At 34.5% G+C, this 19,373-nt stretch overlaps 1 protein-coding gene across 2 annotated transcripts in view; it reads right to left on the reverse strand.

The window, feature by feature from the left end:
• Positions 1-904: 904 nt before the first annotated feature.
• Positions 905-19,373, reverse strand: part of SMCHD1 (structural maintenance of chromosomes flexible hinge domain containing 1) — a 69,139-nt gene continuing 50,670 nt past the window's right edge. For both annotated transcript variants that reach the window (XM_064705933.1, XM_064705934.1), the window contains 15 exons: positions 19,194-19,255; positions 17,108-17,195; positions 16,555-16,686; positions 15,260-15,406; positions 11,759-11,885; positions 11,469-11,588; positions 10,096-10,181; positions 8,960-9,082; positions 8,551-8,741; positions 7,669-7,778; positions 6,257-6,327; positions 5,203-5,374; positions 3,086-3,244; positions 2,267-2,390; positions 905-1,296 (listed from right to left, as the gene is read on the reverse strand). In XM_064705933.1, the coding sequence (XP_064562003.1) occupies positions 1,194-1,296; positions 2,267-2,390; positions 3,086-3,244; positions 5,203-5,374; positions 6,257-6,327; positions 7,669-7,778; positions 8,551-8,741; positions 8,960-9,082; positions 10,096-10,181; positions 11,469-11,588; positions 11,759-11,885; positions 15,260-15,406; positions 16,555-16,686; positions 17,108-17,195; positions 19,194-19,255 (1,815 nt within the window). In that variant the 3' untranslated portion in view covers positions 905-1,193. The remainder of the gene's footprint in view (positions 1,297-2,266; positions 2,391-3,085; positions 3,245-5,202; positions 5,375-6,256; positions 6,328-7,668; positions 7,779-8,550; positions 8,742-8,959; positions 9,083-10,095; positions 10,182-11,468; positions 11,589-11,758; positions 11,886-15,259; positions 15,407-16,554; positions 16,687-17,107; positions 17,196-19,193; positions 19,256-19,373) is intronic.

A 19,373-nucleotide genomic window follows, 5' to 3' on the forward strand; every position in this document is an offset into this window, starting at 1 on the left:
TCCAGAGGCTGGAGACTGAGGCTAGGCAGATGTCAGAATTAAAATAAATGCATTTAAAAGAAGTACAATCAGGTAACTTGTGGTAGGACAAATTATTACATGGCAAACCCTTCATGATGGCTACCTGATTCAAGCCTTGATGTCTAAATTTAGAGAGAAAAAACAGAAAAAAGGGCTGAGATAGGGCTAGCTTAGTTTCTTGCTGGTGTTACATGTTATACTTGAATATATTTATTTGCTTTAAGAGTAGGATAATTTGATGTTTAACCTGTCTTTAAAGCATAAAGCTCTGGAAAACCTTTAACCAAAAATTACACTGCTTTATTTCTCCCTAATTTGGAGAAATTTCATACTATTATAACTGTCACAGAGATGTGCACCAGTGATCAGCATTCTAAAACTTCTAGCAGGAGACCACCATGTCTTTTTAAGTAAAAGTCCTTTTTCAGAAAAGGAGTATGTATATAAAATGCATGTTGCTGAGAGTACAGGTCAGTAGATTTGGTGTCAACATCCACTCTGAGGCAGAAATTCTTTGAGGCAGATGTGAACCCACATGTCCACACCCTTGAACACTGTCTCCTATGTTATTCACAGGGCCTCAACTAATAACTACTGTACTTTTCAAGATTAGCTTCCTACTCCTGCCCTATCTTTTTCTTTCAATCAAGTCTGTTTTCAGCTGCTTGCTCTGACTCTCGCTGCAATTCTGTCTTTAATCACGCTTGATCCTTTTCTGCCCTGTTCATCACTAAAATCTTTGCAATGCAGATCATTAAAGTGACCTTTGACTGTCTTCCTCAAGACAGTTTGAGATGCTTTTTAAATTAAAATCTCATTTCATGACACAATCTATTCAACACAAGCGATTGTACTGTCAGTATTTTGTAATGAAGCAGTTTTATTGCAAAGATCTTTTATTTTCATAAATAAAAAAGAATATATTTAAAACCTTTTTATTTCCACACACGAACATAAAAACTCTGAAAGCTTTTAGAAATGAAAATTAACTATACAAAACTTCGGCTATCAGTGTTAAATACTTACATTTTTGTTCCTACTAACTGAAATACATTTGTATCTTCTATCAGTATAAAAATGTTCAGAGTAATGGTAATACCGCATAAGTATTTCCTTTAAGTGAATGTATTCACATTTTCCATACACAGCTTTTCCCAGCAAGTCTCATCAGTCTATGCCTTTCTTTTCCGTGGAGTTCCATTAAGTTCTAAAGAGGCCATTTGCAGCTCTTGCTGTTGCTGCTGCTTTGCAGTAGAGGAAATCCATTCTTCTGAGCTAAATAAAACATAGCACAGTGGCTTATAAACAAAGTTTTTCTTTTTTATAGATATATACATATATAATCTATATATAATATGTATATAGCATAGAGTTCCCACAAGTATAAACAATATAATCCCCATATTTGTACACAGCTTTTTATTACTGTATTTATTTCTTTAAAATGAAGAATAGCAACAGGCTAATATCAGTTTAACTACATAACCACTTTAGTTCTATATGTAGATAAAAATTAACACAGTAACAAGTATAAAAAATAAGGAGACATAGCAATATAGTGAACACTTGTTCTGAGATTCACAGAACAGTACTGGGTTAAGATTTAAATAATCTCAGAAAAATGACCATAGTTCAGCAAAGACAATGATGTACTCATGAGGAGAGACATGAGAAATGGCAAAGACAGTTTCATGTTACTTTAAAGATACAGATATACGGATTTCCCAAATTTTTGTGTGTGTGTGTTCAAACACTCAGCACAGAGGGAATGAGAACAGATGCATGGGTAAAACACTTTACCACCAGTTCACCTCAGAGAGTTACTTAGAAAAGTAGTGTAAGAATTATTCTATTACATAATAATAATTATTCCCGTGTTCATCTATCCAGTATTTGACAGCAGACCTTAAAAGAGTTTACAGACCGAGCCATCTGAAATGGTTTTAGGTGTAACAGTGTGGAATATACCAGAAAATATGGGGAATGTGGCACACAAAGATAATCATCAGTTCATAAAGAGAAACAAAATTAGAATTAGTAAGAAAATCTCTATATGAGATTTAACTTTTAAATGAGGCAGAAACTTTTAGAAGAAATTAAAAATTATCTTGAAAATCAGCTTTATGCAAACTCTATTAATTGTTGCTTATTAGATACAAATATGAATTTAAAAATACGAATAAACTAGTTTTGGTTTTGAATTCAGATTATGGGAAAATAATTACTAGACTCAGAAAATACTTACCTGTACAATTTCTTCACTGTGTCTCTTCTCATTCTTTTGGGAGGAATGGGGGTGTCAGATATATCTAAAATTATAGGCTGAAGTAACGATTCAGCACCTTTATCTGATAAAGCAGGAGTCATACCTACGAAAAAGTTGCAAGTAAGAACCAATAACAGAAAAATTAAACCTGCTGGTTATAAGTGGGTCCTATAACAATAGAGTTAAACCTTTGAAATAAGACTTTAAAAATGTCATTAATTTTATGGTTACATTGTATCTAAAATAGAGTTCAAAGATGACAGTTAAAATGATTTATTTATAACTGTTCCAGAGTAAATGTTGATTTTTAAAATATTATTTGATATTGGCATAAAAGAATTTTGTAACTCAGACAATTCTTGCAGACTTCAGGGTGTTTCTTTTTATAGCACAATGTTTTGATTGTGTTTCCTTAGCAAAAGCAATTCAGCTCTTTATTACACAGTCATTTCAAAAAGCATGCCAATGTTCTGTAGCACGGGGCCAGCCACAGTAATAGTTATATAATCTCTTATTAGTGAGATCACAGTTTCATGTTCACAACATACAGGCTGACCACATTCTTACTATCTGAAGACAATAGAGGGCAGTACTGCTCTAGGCAATATCCACAGCATCATACTACCACATACAGTTTTTCTATTCTTTCCTTAAAATGTGAGATCTCTAAGCTACTAATTAATGTTAACAATTTACATTCATAGTTTGAACTTCTTACTTTGTAAGAGCAAAATACATCTGGTTGCAGTTAACTGTTCTCTTCCTATAGCACATCAAAATTATAGTACAATAACCTACCCAATTTTTGTTTTACTAGCTTGAGGCTTTTCTCTTGTTCAGCAAGTTCCTGTTTTCTCTTTTGCATTTCTGGAGTGTTCAATGACTGCAAATGTAAATCCAGGTCCTTATTCACACTATCAAATTTAATCACTGCTGCACGGTATTGCTGAAGAAGATCTAATTGACAAATAAAACAATAAACCACAGAACAATAAGTAAATGACCATTTTGATTTAGAATGCTACCAATATAAACTAGACAATGTATAAATCCACAAGAAAACATACCTTTCAAAACACTACTTAAAAAAACATCCAAACTTATAGTGGCTATTCTTAAAATTACTGTAAAAAGAAAACCATATCCAGTATTTTGACTCCTCTTTTCTTTTTGAGTCCACATCTTAGATGACAGTGAAGTACCTGCAAGCTCTGAAAATTATGTGGGAAACTGGTAATACTGTACACTTCTTGTTGCCTGTGTGCTCCAAGGGAAATTCTCTACCTCTGATGACATTAAGTGCTTGTAGCATGTTGTGTTTTCAGTGCTACAAAGCAGAAGCTTGTATTATTGACTTGAATTGTATTCCACCTTGTGGACCAAGTGAACATTTACTGAGTTTCACTCTGTCCCACTATGGAAATCTAATCAAGCAGACTCAGATAAACAAAGGCGTATTTTCTTGACAATTTCTTTTCCTCTTTAAACATGAGACAAAAAATTTTCCCACATCCAGGCACTGAATAAATATGTTAAGTAATAAAGGAAGGGTTCAAGCATATTAGCCTGGACTCATTCATTTTACTTTCAGGTGAGTATGAGGTATCTTGCACAAAGCTTAACTGAACACTCAGTGACCTTAAGTTTGCCATGGGGTGAAAGCTCTCACACAGAGAGCTGCTGCAGACTGACAGAAGTCTGCAGACTCTTAGTACAGCTTATTTTACAAGTACCCTGCCTAATCTGTTATTACACTGGCAACTTTTATCCTACAAACATTCAAAACAAACGTTCAAAAAGAGCATGTCAGAACTAATGCTAAGTGTAAAATTAAGTTCAAAACAAGCCCTGTGTAATGAGATGCTGTCCTTTAAGTGGAATTTTACTATGATTTTCCTTTAAATATCTAGTATCTATCTAGGTGTAATTAAAACATGCCCTTTTCTTCTACCACGATTGCTCCAGTACTAAACTATAAAAAATTTCAATTTAATTTGTATTGGGTCATAATTGAGTTGAACAATTGAAAACATGCTGATAGACAAATTGTGCTAAACTCAGTGTATTTTAGTCTGTGATTGACATGCTTACTGTGTTTTCATTAGGCATAATATATTTTTACTAAAATGCTGAGAAAATATCTTTTTAGTCCTTATTTCCCTCCCCTACTCAATTGGTCAGTGCTAAGTAGTTTTTCATATATATGGCTACTTTAACAGGTATGTGTGTTCTCTCCCCACACCGCTCCACTGCACTGTCATGGATAAACTTCATGTCCTTTCTTTTTAAAGTTAAGTATTTAAGAACAATCTTGTTTGTAAGTAAGACTTTTCAATGTTTTTTACTCATCAGTCAGGTCAGTTGTTACATGTCAGAAACTGCATCTACTAACTTAATTTCTAACCTTAATTCTAAAATGAAGAATCCAAGCACATAAAGAAATGGAAGTGATCTCATAGGAAATAGTGTAACTTATGAGATATTCTCTCTTGAGAATATGAATTTTTCTACCACTGTTTCATAGAGCTCACTTGCACAGAAGAAATTCTAAATTGATTATAGTGTTTCCAGAGTAGAAAGACCTAAAAATTGTTTCTCAGTGATGCCAGAATTCAATCAGCTCAAGCTTCTCATGCTGGCTATTTGAATGATTATTACTGCTTATACTCCTTTAGTAAGACTAAGAATAAAGGGGATTGTCTCATTGTTATTATTTTTTATTTCAGGAAATGTAATAGCTGTAAGCTTTTAAGAAAAGGCAAATTTATAAACAGAACACTGTACAGTTCCTACTTCTTAAAACAACCGTATGCTAATTCAAAGTTTTCCTCTCTGTATTACATCAGAGAATAAAAAACATAGGACAAGCAATAGAATTTTGTAAGTTTTGTATGTTTGTGATTTCATTAACCCACCTATCTGTACAGAGATAGTAGAGTAAAGTTTTGGCATTGGTGCTCCAAATACCATTCCTCTGAGTTTGTCCATTGGAGGAGCTTTATTCTGCAGGCCTCCAAATTTTCCATTGCTGCGAATCCTGTCTCCTTCCCTAGTCAGCAAGGTAGGGCAGTGTGTAATTTTTACAACCTGCACAGGTATAAAAATTGAGAATAAATTAGTAACTCTGCAGAAAATCTAAGTGTTCAGCAATGCTGTTGTGAACCTTTGTATTTTTCAACTGCAATGCAACTTTGTCCCCTAAAGAAAAACATATTTTATGAAATTATGTCACGACTTTGTTTTCAAGCAATAGAACACATTTATTAAAATTAAGCATTACTGTCAATAATTACGAAGACCAGTTTTTTTGGGTTTGTGTTCTCACATTTTCCAGAACTCTGAAGGCAGAATATAGATCTATACCTGGGAAAACTGATTATCAACATATATTGGAAGCATAAGGAAGCAGAGGCAATCAGTACAGTTCTACATTCTTATGCTCAATCATTATTTTGATTCCAGCAAACTCATAAGCTGAAAGTAAAAGTGCTTAGTATCAGCACTTCCTCAGAGACTCTTGCCTGCTAAAACATGTACCATTAAACCTAAATAAAATGGGTCTCAAAGACATCTAGTAAGTTTCACATCAAGTTTTTAGTCAAGTGGACTTGAAATTTCACCATGTGCCTTAGACTCCTGTGTTTTATGAGTCAGAGTGACTAGGAAAGTACAGAAGAACCTGTGCTTAACACTAACACAGCAGAACTGAAGATGCTTATCTTTGAAAACATGGTCCCATGTGCCATAGCAACAATTCACATAATGGAATTTGTTGAATGGAGATAATTTTGTCAGTGCCAATAACAGACATTTCATTCACTGTTAAGTGCTTTGAGACCCACAGACAGTAAGTACACTTACAGCTAACACAGCATTAAACTAGGAAATTACTGTAAGTTTTTAATGTATTAAATATGTAGCTCTGCAATATATTTGTATAATAAAATTTAATGAAAAATTGAAACAAACCTCTTTTCTGTAGTGGTTGGCAGCATCCAAGTTATCTATAATGATAGTATCACCCAAGAGCATACCAAACACTGAAAAATATAAATTTTTGAACTATGAAATTTCTCTGGAGCAAAATAACTTGAGTTTTGAAAAGTCAATTCTGAGGCATCATTATTACATCTTCTAAGATAAGTGCAAGGGAAACAGCATGTAAATAATTTTTGTTTCAACAAAATTCTCTTGAGGTTGAGATATATATGCAATCTTCTGCTTTCATCAGTGAATTCATAAGGGGAAAAAATAGTACATTTAAGTGCCTTTTGGCATAATTGAGTGTATTTTTCAATAAAATACTCTCTTGATACTTTACATTGATCAAGATACACATAATAAGTTTCAGGGAATTATATAAACGTTATCTTTTTAAAAATCTTCCTGGAATGTTGAATTTTGCTCTCAGTTTCTTAATATTTTTCTTAATATTCAATGCTTTATCAAAGAAAAAAATACTCACAATAATCCAACAGCAAATAATCCAACTGAGCTTAAGACTCTTCTGCTAATAGAAGTCTCTTCCATACAAAATCTAACAATGTAGTCATGCACGAGATAGGTCATGCAATGTGGTTTTTCAATTCCCCAATGGGCATGAAGAAGAATTTATAGTTAAAAGTCTGTCAATATCTAACTTTCTGAAAATGCACAGGGTTAAAAACTGGAATTTATTAATAGCAGATAGGAATACTTCAATAGTGGGAAGTAATGAAATAAAATGCAAAACTTACTGAAGTAACTACAGATGCCAACTCTCCATATAAAGGAGCAGATCTACTTCATTAAAAAAAAAAAGTGTAGGAAAAGGTAGGGATTGCCACATTGTTAGAAAGAGCAAGAGGACAATAGTTTCCTCAACTAAAATCTATGTAAAAATTGAAAGATTTTTCACAACTATTAAGCTGTTTAAGCATAACATACACAGTCATGTACAGTTCAGTCTGCCTGTACTTAAATCTATGCATTTCACATTTCTGAGAAGAACCAAAGAAACAAAGCCTAACAAAAGGAGTAACTTCTGCAATATGAGATTATAAAATTAATCTTGTGATAGTCAGTTCCTGCTCTAAAGAGCTTGAGAATAAGATAATGTTGCAGGAATTTAAAAAAGAAAAAACCTGCCATACATCTAAGTAGACAAGATGAAACTAAGAAAACGAGCAGAAGGAAGTGGTCATGGTTGAAATTTTCACTTTTATTAAAAAATAATTAATGCTAATGTCCTCCTATTTTTACCAACAGAACTCAGGATGAATGTACTCTGGTATTTGCAAACATATCAGTGAAGATTATTGAAGGGATTATCATTTGTCATGTTTCTGTATTGCATTCTTTAAAAGAAATAAGTTATTAATTATTTCTTTCTTATCATTTACCTGTTTGACAATGTTCTATGTTATCTGGAAATGTTAACAGATCTCTGGCAAATACAGGATTTCCAATAGGTCTGAACAAGGTTCTTCCATTTCTCAAGTGAGGTAAAGGTCTGGTTAAAGAAAGAGGACAGCAAAGGAGAAGAAAAGAAGAAAGCAATTTGTCTTTATTCTAGTCAGGAATCTCCAACTGAATTAGACGCATCTTAACACTTCCACATTAGATAAATGACTCCACCATTATCTGAAATGCCAGTTATATTTAAGATGTTTTAGTGAAACACTGATTTGTTATGACACATTATTTCCAACCAATTCATATGACTAATTTATGGACAAGTTTTAATGCACTGTATTATGAAAACTGAGAATTTGAACATTATATATGCATTTATACATCAGATCTTTTCTAAAGGGCATTCTTATTACATTAGCAGTCACCTTCATAAGCAAATGATTTTCAGGAGCAGAAATACTATACTTTATTTTTCAGGCAACTGATACAGTAAAATGAATTTCTATTACTACAGATGATTTTAGGAATGTATTTTGAAACTGGAATTTTTCAAAGTTATAATCTGATTAGAAGCACTATAATTATTTAAAATAAATTCCTGCTCTAGAAAACATGTAGACATGAAGAAAAAAAAGATTATCTTATTTAATAGAAACACCTTTTTATATAAAGAACATCACACAGTAGTTAAAGATGTAAAGCTGAGATTTCAGCTAACGCTTCAAGTGACATTACTGTTGCTATAATAAGCAGCCCAGAAATTTTATACTTCAAATCTTTAACTGAAGTTTAACAATCAACTTAGACAAGAAAAAAAGAGTTGAAGAAGTATGTAATACAAATGAAGAACTTTCATTGTTTTTTTCTACCTGCTCCAATCTGGAAGTGTCTTCTTGTAAATGGAATCAAGGGGTAACACTTGTTGTCGACCTTGAGTTTCATCGAAGATAGAACGAGCAGCTTCCGTGGTCAGTGTGACAACACAGTCCATGTCACTTGCCAGGTGCCAAGAGATGACTTTTGCTGCTTCATTATCCTCAATTTGAGCTAAATGTGCAATCTGTACCACAGAAGTTACAACAGTCAAAACAGAAACCAAGACTATGTCCCCCTTTCATAGTAATCACAATAATCCTACAACTTCAGACAGACATTTAATTCCCCTGTTGATGGCTCTGTTAGGGGAGCTGATCATCGGATAATTTTTCATCACTACCACTCTGTGGTAGTGATGAAAACAACAAAACTCATTAGAAGGCTCTCTGCAAGAAAACTCACCTTGCCTAGAATATCCTGGTTGCCTTTTGGATAGTTTGGGAGAGTACAAGTTCTCCTTGGCTGCTTCATTACTCCTTCTTGTTCCAACATCTTTTTTTTCAGAAGAGAATCCACATACTGAAGCTGAGAATGAAAATTTAAAATCAGCAAGCATGTACCACTGGACTGAGCAGCAGAAGTAGTTATCTGTCATCAGTTAACTTTCTAACCTGAAATAATAACCTGAAGCAGACTTTTAACATATAAGGGACCACAATCTCAGAGAAGAGCAAAGGGAAAAATCACTGCAATTGTGACCAAATTTGCTAATTACTTTTTTTCCCCTTTTTTTTAATTTTTAAGGACTTTAAGGAGCATTTCACAAAGAACTATCAGTGCTTGATTAGAGACAAAAGTGAGGAAAGTTTAAAACAGCAGGAAGAGATACTCATGAATGCACAAAAGAAACTATTTCAGAGGGTGACTATGTCCAGGCATGAAAAATTGAGCTAGCAGGGCGGACTTCAGTATTGTGACTGCAATTTAATTCTACTGATTTGTGATTAATGACTATAACTTGGTCTTATTTGATCTAAAGATAATTGTTTACACAGATGTTTTCTTCCCCCAAATGTCAGTAGTTTGCAAACTTTTTTAAAGTTTCTTAAAACATAATTGTATCTTTAAGGGAAATTAGTAATGAGGTACATTGCCCTGAATATTTCCAAACTTATTTTTACATGAACTTTGGCAGTAACGTATGTAATTCTCTGATTCTCTAAAAAAAGTGCTTTCCTTTGGCCTACTTATGCCAGAATACATCCAATATATATTGATCAACCTCCTATAACCTACTCTAACATCTAGCAGTACCAGTAACACACGTAACCTTAGCAGAAACATAACCAGCAAAAGCACAAGACCAGGATATAAAAGACAAGGTTTTTGTTAGTTCTTTAACAGTATTTTAAAAGATTATCACACTAACAGAACAATACCAAAACCAAAAGATCTAAAGTTTGACATTGATTCACGAATTTTTCTACAGTTTAAATTTTCACTGTTTTGGTAACAGGTGTGGTTCAGCAATATTAGTATTGATATATTATTGATAAATTTAGATATATTAATGCAGTTTAGTAAGAATCAAGTCATACTGTGTTTGTCTGTGGTAATTCAATTTGGTGCTTTTTCAGTTCATTCTTCAGGACAGCTTCTCGTGTTTCAGCTTCTTTAACCTGACCTGAAACATTTGAAACAAAACCAAAAGAGAGTGAGGAAGTGCTAGGAAGCAATGGAACACTTAGAGAATTTCTTAAAACTTTTCAGAATTATGCCAGCTGCAACTGACCCTATCTACTTCTTAATTTCAGCACAGAATATAAGAATTTTTCCATAAAGATCTTGTGATTTTGTCCAGTTTCTAAACAATTTCAGCAGATGTCACACCTTCAGCTTCAAGAAGCAAAGGGGCTTAGACCGTATATCAGTCTGAGAACATTAGCTGGTTTTAGTTTTCATCCTCAATTATCATTGTAAATGGTTCTCCAACAGGTGAATTGGCAAGACAGGAAAGAAGAGGGGTGGCTGACACTACCTTCTTTTGTCTGTTATATGGGACACCACTTTCTGGACATTATTTCCTCAGCTCTCATATCTGAACTAATCCCATAAACAAATGAGTAAACAGGTGAGTTGCTTTCTACCCTCTAATGACAACAAGTTTTTACTTGAAAATGTTACTTAAGAGTACAGCATTATACTTTATGCTAACTTACTCTCCACAGATGTGTGTGTATGAAACAAAGATTTTATGCTTTTCACTGCAATTCAGGATTTTCTATTCAAAATGGAAATATGTAGTATTAAAATTACAACAAACAGCAGCATCTTCTATACCAATCCACTTTACTTACTTTTGGTGATTATTTAAAAGAAAAATTCAAAATGCAATTATTAAAACAAACCTTGAGATCAACAGGTGGGATGATTCAAACAAAAAAAAAGGCAAAGAAAACATTTCCTTCATTCATAAAGAATTACATTTGCTGAAGAACATAAACAATGACACAACACTTTGAATAATGTACACAAGGTCAAACGTAAGGTGGAAAAGTAACATTTTGAAAACATAAGACTACCTTTTTTAAAGAGGATTATCTATAGTTTACTCTCCTCAAATTGTTTTTAAACAACTGTTGAATTTCCAGATGTATGAGCATGCAAAGATGGGAGTGAAAGGCAGTCATGGATAAAAAGAACACCAACTTCAATGTTCCTTTTCTACTTTAGATAATCCTGACATATGACATTCTACATCAAAGACCTTTATAAGTAGGAACAGCCTAATAGATAGATGCTAAATAATTAGATGCGTCCCTGCAAGATATACACCCTGTCTGCTAGCCTCTAATTACCATGTCTCATGATTTCAATATTGATTTTTCACCCCTTCTCTATATTCTGAAAATCATTATAGGGCAGAAGTTTAATTTACAGAAAAATTATTTACATATTTGATTGAACTTACATTTCATTTCAGCTACGAGCTGATTTGTAGTATCAAACATCTTTCTGTAAAGATCTATGGACTTAGATAATTGGTCTTTCTCCCTGGTCAGTGTTGCCATCAGCTGCTGCTTCTTGGAATCTACAGAAATACACATGTAAACTTTTAAAAGAAAGCACAGTAACGTGCTTAATTGGTTTAAGCATTAGCAAAAATCTATTAAGCTATTACATAGTTCTGAAAACATATTATGGATCTAAAAATAGCTGATTCTAAGCAAAAGCAACTATTTTAGAGCACTTGAAACATACCATTGTAAAACATAAACGACAGACAATATGGTTCCAAAGGTTTTTTCAAAGCTGGCAGATGAGGCTCAAAGACAAGAATATATTCAGTGCTATCTCTTCCAGGACTGTCTTCAGCCAGCACTAAATTCTGTGAAAATAAACAAACATAAGTTTATGCCCATGCTTGAGGTTACACACAAAAGAAACATTCTTCAGATGTAAATCTCATAAGTTACATAAGTGTAAATGTGAATCTTGTGAGTTACATAACACATGATATCTATACAGTTCACAGCCTTTTATAACAAACAAAAGTAAAATACAAAGATACAGCTATTTTATTATTAAGGAATTAAGATTGTCATTTTACCTGTTGAAAAAGTCTTAGTATTTTTGGCTATGTATTTTATTTCAGAGACACACACTCAGAAATAATATCCTCTGCACTGCCTCATAAGCAAGATATCCTCAGGTGTACTTCATTCAGTATGTGAAATGCAAACAGATCATTAAAAAGAAAGACCCAAAGCATAAACACGGAGAAGGAGGAACAAACTATTCCCAGTGCTCAGCTAAAGTTACTGCTGTTACCATGGAAGTAGACAGCAAATCCCAAATGAACGAACACTATACATCCAAACACTATCATAAACATTTAACTTCTTATCAATTCCTTATTGAAAATACATACTAAATCCTTTGCCTTTCTTTATAAACATGAGAAATATTATAAAACCATACAGGTAAACAGAAATAAAATTAGTAATGGTACGATCTAAATGCGCTGCTACTTTGGGAAAAGTATCATGCATAAAATGAATAATTCTTATAAATAAACTCATACTGTTTCCACCTTTAACATGTAGAAATTGCCACTCAACTGGCCAAATCATGAGAGAAGTGGTTGCAGCCTAAAAGAAGAGATAGATATAAAACCTTCAAAGATAGTCTTCATAGCTTTCAAAAATATTGTAGCTACATATGTTGTCAGGAGAAGTCTGTAGTGAAAATATTTTTTCCTCAGAAAATATATGTCAACAAAAATCTTAACATTTTTCTTCATTAAACAAGTTCCTGAACTTATGACTAAGGGTAAACATGTCAGATTATCACTTTCATTATTTGTGCTAAGTGCACACAACTGTCTTTACAAACAAGATGGAACAATTTCAAAATACTTGAAGAACACAAGTATGTCCCTCCCACTCCCTATTACAAATCATATGAAAAGGACAGTGCATCACAATCAACAAGTCTTTTCCACAAGGGTTTTGTGAGTAGTCTGAAGCCAGTGAACTCAGTATAAACCAGATGCCTGAAAACTGCCTGAAGAGGGGAAAAGATACTGGGTTCACTGAAATGCAATTTGCCCCCATGGATGACTGGGGAACACAAGTTACTGTCGAAAGCAGCAGGATCTCTTTAGATCATCATAATAAAAAGGAAGAACCCCCCCCAGCTCCCACCAAACCAGGAAAAAACCCACCCCATCTGCTTACAAAAAAAGAAAAAAAAAGACCAGGGGGGTAAAGGGCAAAATAAGCCAAACAAACCACCAACCCCCTAAACACCATGAAACTCAATCACACTCTCCCCTCTATTACATTGGCTAGTTTGTCACTGATGGGGAACTGGAGAATTTAGGTCACAATTATGCAACAGGAGGTTACTACATGGAGATAAACCAAAAAAATTTTATTTCTGCATTAGCAAGGAGTCTTTGAAATTATCCAGTAATTTTATCTGAACTGTCACAGGTTGTATATGGGGTTATTGTTACCCATATAAAGGTGTTCAATTTACACCTTGTTACCACAGGTGTAAATACAAGAATTGCAGAGTGTTTTGTTAGACCAGTGGTTTTAGCTGATCCTTTACCTGAAGCTAAAACCTTTAAGTTTTCCTAACCCCATCTGCCTGGAGGAAAATGTGTTCACAAACCAGTTAATTACTCCTGAAACATGGTACAGAAACCAGAGAAACCCAAGAGTGTACCGTAAATCAATCAGTATATTAATTTTATCTGATACCTCTATTCAGTCTCTGCATTTTATTTTACTAGTTTGTTTTACATACATATTTTGTCACTTTTCTGTATGGATTAGAGTAGACAAGAATCTGGCATGTTAATAAATTTGGCCATGTTAACTAGATGTTTCTGTTCTTGACTGTTATTGACAATGAATGACTTAGGCTGTGTCATTCAGTTTCACATATGAAGCTCCATAAAAGCAGTCAATGAACTGAATAAAATATATATTATAAAGAAATTTCTATGTAGGACCTGTAGATTTTAGGATTCTACTGTAGTTGTATGGTGGTGATTTCCAAGATTTATTTGGAGAATTCATTTGGATTGCTATGCAGTGTCTGTCTCCACTTGGCCCACACTGATGTTGGTCTGTCATAAAGCTGTTTCCAAAGAGCGAGTTAGAAAAGGTGGCTGAGAAAATGTCCTTAAAAAGTTGGATCCTCCTTTGGTACATCTTTTAACTGTTTGAAGACTTCTGTAGAAGTCAGACTTTTAAAATATGTGACAACCAAATGAAATAGGGGTATAACTTTGCTCTGCCATTCTTATATGATATTTCAAGTTGAAAACAAAAATCAATATACAACTGTTTCACCAGAGGAATACTACTGAATGAAGTTCTATGTAGGCTTGAGATTGTGACCATTCCACTTAGAAGAAATTTCACATTCAGCTGGATTTTCTTTGGTGTGTTTTAAACGGTTCCTGGTTTTGGGCAGGAGCACATTTACACTGTGTCTTTGTATTGTATTTTATAGCAACTGTGAAAGATGGAACTCACAGGTTTTAAAAATTCAATCTGTATTTGTTGAAGAAAAAGCACCTGCAGTGATGTGACTACAATATGCAGTACATTCAGAGTATGCACGATGTCAGAGATTCAAACCAAAATAAGGAAAGCATTTCTAACAGCCAGATGTGTTAATGAGTGAAACAAAGCATAAAGAAAAATGGTAGTTTTATCTTTTTCAAATGAGGGCAGGATGCCTTTCTACAAAGTATATATATGCCCACTACTTAGAAAAAAAAGTAAAAAGAGCCTAGCAAAATTTAATTAGAAATATATGAAGAAGTCAGTCTAAATGATCTTACGATATAACAGCCTGAGAGTACTATAAATAAAAATGTAAAATAATGGTAATATTAATGGTTTAACTACAAACTGGTTAAGTGTTATTCACATGTGAAATTCAAATGAAGAAAATATTTTTCCTGGATTTTCCTGAATGTCCTAGTCCCTAGCTGAAAGTACTTGTACACTTGCCTCACTTGGAAAGGATAAACTTTTTAAAGAATGTCCTTCCTCCAGATTTTCTGAAAATCAGCAACCAAATACAGAAGAAATCATTTATCTACTTATTTCTAAGGGAAACCTACAATATAAACTAAATCTCCACAGAACACAATGAGATGTAAGATAACTTTCAAAGCGCAGGAAAAACAGCCTCATTATACACAGTGTTCATGGCGCTGTGTATTCAGTCACTTACAATTTCAGCTGATCCATTCTCCAATGGAAACTCTACTGTATTGACTTTCCCCTGAAACTGCGGGATCTCAAAATCTTCATTGGGGCTTTTAATTTTTGCTATTATTTTGCCAACTAGATCAAGTCCAGTGTGGTTGTTGTATTCATCCTGTGAGTAAAAAAGAAATTAAAGTTAATTTGGGACTGAACTAAATAATTCATTCCTGCACTGTCCTGGTTTTATATGGCAAGGTGCTAGCAGCCTCTGCAGAGGCAGCCTTTGTGAGGAGAGGCTGCACACGGCCAGTGCTCCAACTGAGCACGGAGCCAAAATGGTGTTTCTTTATACTTAGGAATGTACAGAAATGCACAGGCAGGTGAGAATGGGGAAAAAAAAGAGAAAACAGCAGAGAGTGAGAGAAGGAACAGCAGGAGGAGCAGAGATCTCTGCAGCTCATAGGGAAACTACACTGGAGCAAGTACTTCCCTGTAGCCAATGATGGACCATGGTGGAGCAGAAACCTGCATGGAAGCCCATGGAGGACCCTATGCTAAACCAGGCTGATAATTCCTGGACTGCAGCCTGTGGCAAGGGCTCACAGTGGGGCAGTTCATGAAGGACTGTGGCCCACAAAGGGACCTGCACTAGAACAGGGAAACTGAAGAAAAAGCACTGGCAGGAAGGAGCTGAGGAGCTGTTACAGGTTGACTGTGGCCCCCATTCTCCATCCCCCGCATTGCTTGGGGAAGAGTACAGGAATCTGGAACAAAGCTGCACGTAGGAAGGGTGGGACAGTAGGTGTTGCTTTAGATTTTTGGTCTTTGTTTCTTATTACATAAATCTTTTTTAACTGGAAATGAAATTAAATTACTTTTCCACAAGCTGAGTCTGCTTTGCTATTGTGGCAGCTGGTAAGTGATTTCCTTTTATCCCTGTGAACATTCAAAGTTCAAGAAACCTTAGTTTTGGTAATAAAAGATTTCTAAGAGAATACAAATCATGGAGAGAAACATCTGCTGTACACATAAGTGTTTTCCCACTAGAATTTATTCTTGAAACAATTTTTTTGTGTGGCAACAAGACATGGATTTCAATTGAGATACCTGACAGCAAGGACAAAACATTTCAGTTTTGGTCATCTGTATGTAAATCTAAGAAGATGGACCTGTCATATGCTGAAAAATCAATGATTAACATCTTTTTTAATGAAGTGAATCTGCAAAGAAACAGTAGCAATGCCTTACAGCAAAATTCAACATAGTTTCAGCAGTCTTCTACATTTCTTTAATTATGATTTTGTATGGAAGTATAGTTACCATTAAATGGAGGTATAAATCCTTGACCAGTGTACGGCTGGTTTGAGCTCGAACATTGGAAACTGCTGGAGTAGCCGGTAAAGAATCAGGTAACAAGCGTACAGGGTCATTAGGTACAACTTCAATTATAATCTAGCAGAAAAAGAAGGAAAAATGAAACAAAATAAAATAAAATAAAGACTGATATAATTAACTACAAATCACCTGCACACCTGGGTTGCTCAAAAACCACTAAAACAAATGTGTGTGAAATTTGTGGACAGACCTGAAATAAATTAGCACAACCATAAAGCAGTTCTGCTAGGTTGCAAATTATGCACCTCTGTTATACCGTCAAATTTTTGGTTACTTTTGGTTATAGAAGTTAATGAAAACATATTTTGATAATCAACAGTTTGAAATCAGTAACTGTCAAAAATAAAAATATAATTTTTTTTCAAAAGTTGAGAGTGGAATTATTTCCATTCTGAACCTACAAAGTATCCTAACACTTCACCCAGATGATTCTGTATTACATGTTCTTGGCTACTTGCAATTAATTATAGATACAAACCTGTTCACTGTTGAGCATATTTGTCTTATCCATTGCAAAGGTAAACTGTATCATGTAAGTGCCCACCCTCTCTGGAACCACTTTATCCCTAAAAAAAACCAAAAATAAAGCCCAAGCAAACATGAGACAATATTATAGTCACAAGAATGTAAGTACACAAGCAATTCAAACTCTGAGTTGTTCTCCAATCTAGTCAGAAAGCCCTACTAAGGCATAATACTCCTCCTTCAGAAAGAAGGCCATCAAACATCTTTAAGAATTAGAGTAAGGCATTTGGAAGTTTGAATGAGGGAAGTCTCCTCCAAGAGTTTATCTTTTCTAGATGACAGGATGTTTGTCATGGCCCTATTCAGAAATCCGCAAGTCTACACCATTTAATTTCCTATTCAGAATTTTCATACAGCTACCAGAGCAAAACATAGGTATGTCTAGATTTGGAACAACAACCATTTCTCTCCAAATTTAATAAAATTTTCGTAAAATCAGAGTATCTAATTCCCTCCTCAGTCAGATTGTACAAAGTTGTGTAATTGGGATCACTGGTCAAGGCTGAGTATAGTGAAAGAGAAACAGAGTTTTCCTTCTAACTGACAGCATTCCAGAGTGTAGACCACTGGCAAAGAACCCCTACCACCAAAACATGAAGAAAAGCCCTGTCTAGACACCTGAGGTTCTGCTGCTATAATTTCACCCAGCAAGGAAGGCCACATGGCATCCAGAGGACTTTGCAGTATTCAGCAAGGGATACCAGTGACTTAAAAGTGTTTACAAACTTTTGAAGAGCTGCAAACAGCCAAGATGCAGGTATTTCTCCAAACATGACATGTGGCATTCTTAAATTGATTAATGATTCTTGCACTCAACATACAACAGTTTAACTGTTCTGTCAACATTAAGTAACTTATTTCTTCTGATTTTTTTTGGGAAGTAGTAATATGTAAGATTCCCTGGAACACTTAGCTTGGAAAAGATGAAATCCCAAAGCTTTAATATTTCTAGAACAGACCACGACTTTTCCTTTTTTAGATTTCACAAACAGAAGTAACAATTCTTTTCTGCATTTTATTTAGCTTAAGACTGACAGTAGCATCTGCCTTGTCAGGATACATTAAAAAACTAATTAGTAAATAATCAGCTAAGGATCTCATGGCTGGACAGACACAGGTTTTAGAAAAAGAAGAAATACATGACTGCTATGGAAGTTGTTTCAGACTGCGTAATGGCATCTGTGTTACTGACTGGCAATAAATAGACGAAAACCATCTGAGAGTGTGCCAAGAACAGGAAAACTTGAAATAAAGTCACTTGATAGACAGTGATGCCACAGACACTGGCAGCAACATGTAAAATGTACTTTCCTACAAGGGCTGCTAATGGGCAGTGCCTACTCTCCTTTCAAATTTTTCCATAAGGCTGGGAGTTTTATTTCTGGACATTTGTGGACAACTAGTGAACTACAGGCACCTATGAGAAGCCCACTCCCAGGAGGCAAAAGCTTAAATCAATAGCCACTACCATAACTACTTAGCTAATCCCATAGATTGTCTACTAGAAATAGATGTAGAAGCAACATGGCAGTCAGGTGCCAGCTTATGATGAGCTCTAGTTGTGCCACCTTTCATTGAAGACACTATTTCTGAATTAGTAGCCCAAGGAATGATTACTAACAGGACCAAGGCCATTGCTCAGGATTGATGCACAGCTAGAGAAAGTAGCAAAAAAGAGTTAAATCTTCTTAGTCCAGTCTGCAATTCTACAGTAGTTGAAGAAATATTGAAAAGAATTAAAGAAAGTTACCATCTAAGTTACAAGCTGATCATTTAGCTCCCTCATTGCTAGCGTATCTCAAAATGTATTCTATTATCTTAGACTCCTTTCTTTACTCTCAGATTATACAAATGTCAAAAGTATCTAGGAAAGAATTCAATCTTTATCTCAATGCATCTTGCTAGTATCTTTCACCTCTTCTGTATCATACTAATTCTGTGATGGACTGTTATTATCAAAACATAAAACTCTTCTACTTCAAACTATGCATTTTGTATAGTAAGTTCCATGAGTATTTACAGAATAAATGCTGTTATACCTGAAGTAAAAGAAGCCATCTTCCTTGTCATCCTTCACCTTACTACAGCTAAATGTTGTAACCTGTAAAAATGCAAAAAATTTAATGTAATGTACTGAAAGTACTTAACTTGCAATATGCTACCAAGCCTAAATGATTTGCAGTACTGATTAGCCCACAGTGAATCAATGAGACTGCCTG

Source organism: Zonotrichia leucophrys, chromosome 2 (assembly GCF_028769735.1).
Source record: "Zonotrichia leucophrys gambelii isolate GWCS_2022_RI chromosome 2, RI_Zleu_2.0, whole genome shotgun sequence".
In the NCBI taxonomy this organism is placed as follows: domain Eukaryota; kingdom Metazoa; phylum Chordata; class Aves; order Passeriformes; family Passerellidae; genus Zonotrichia; species Zonotrichia leucophrys.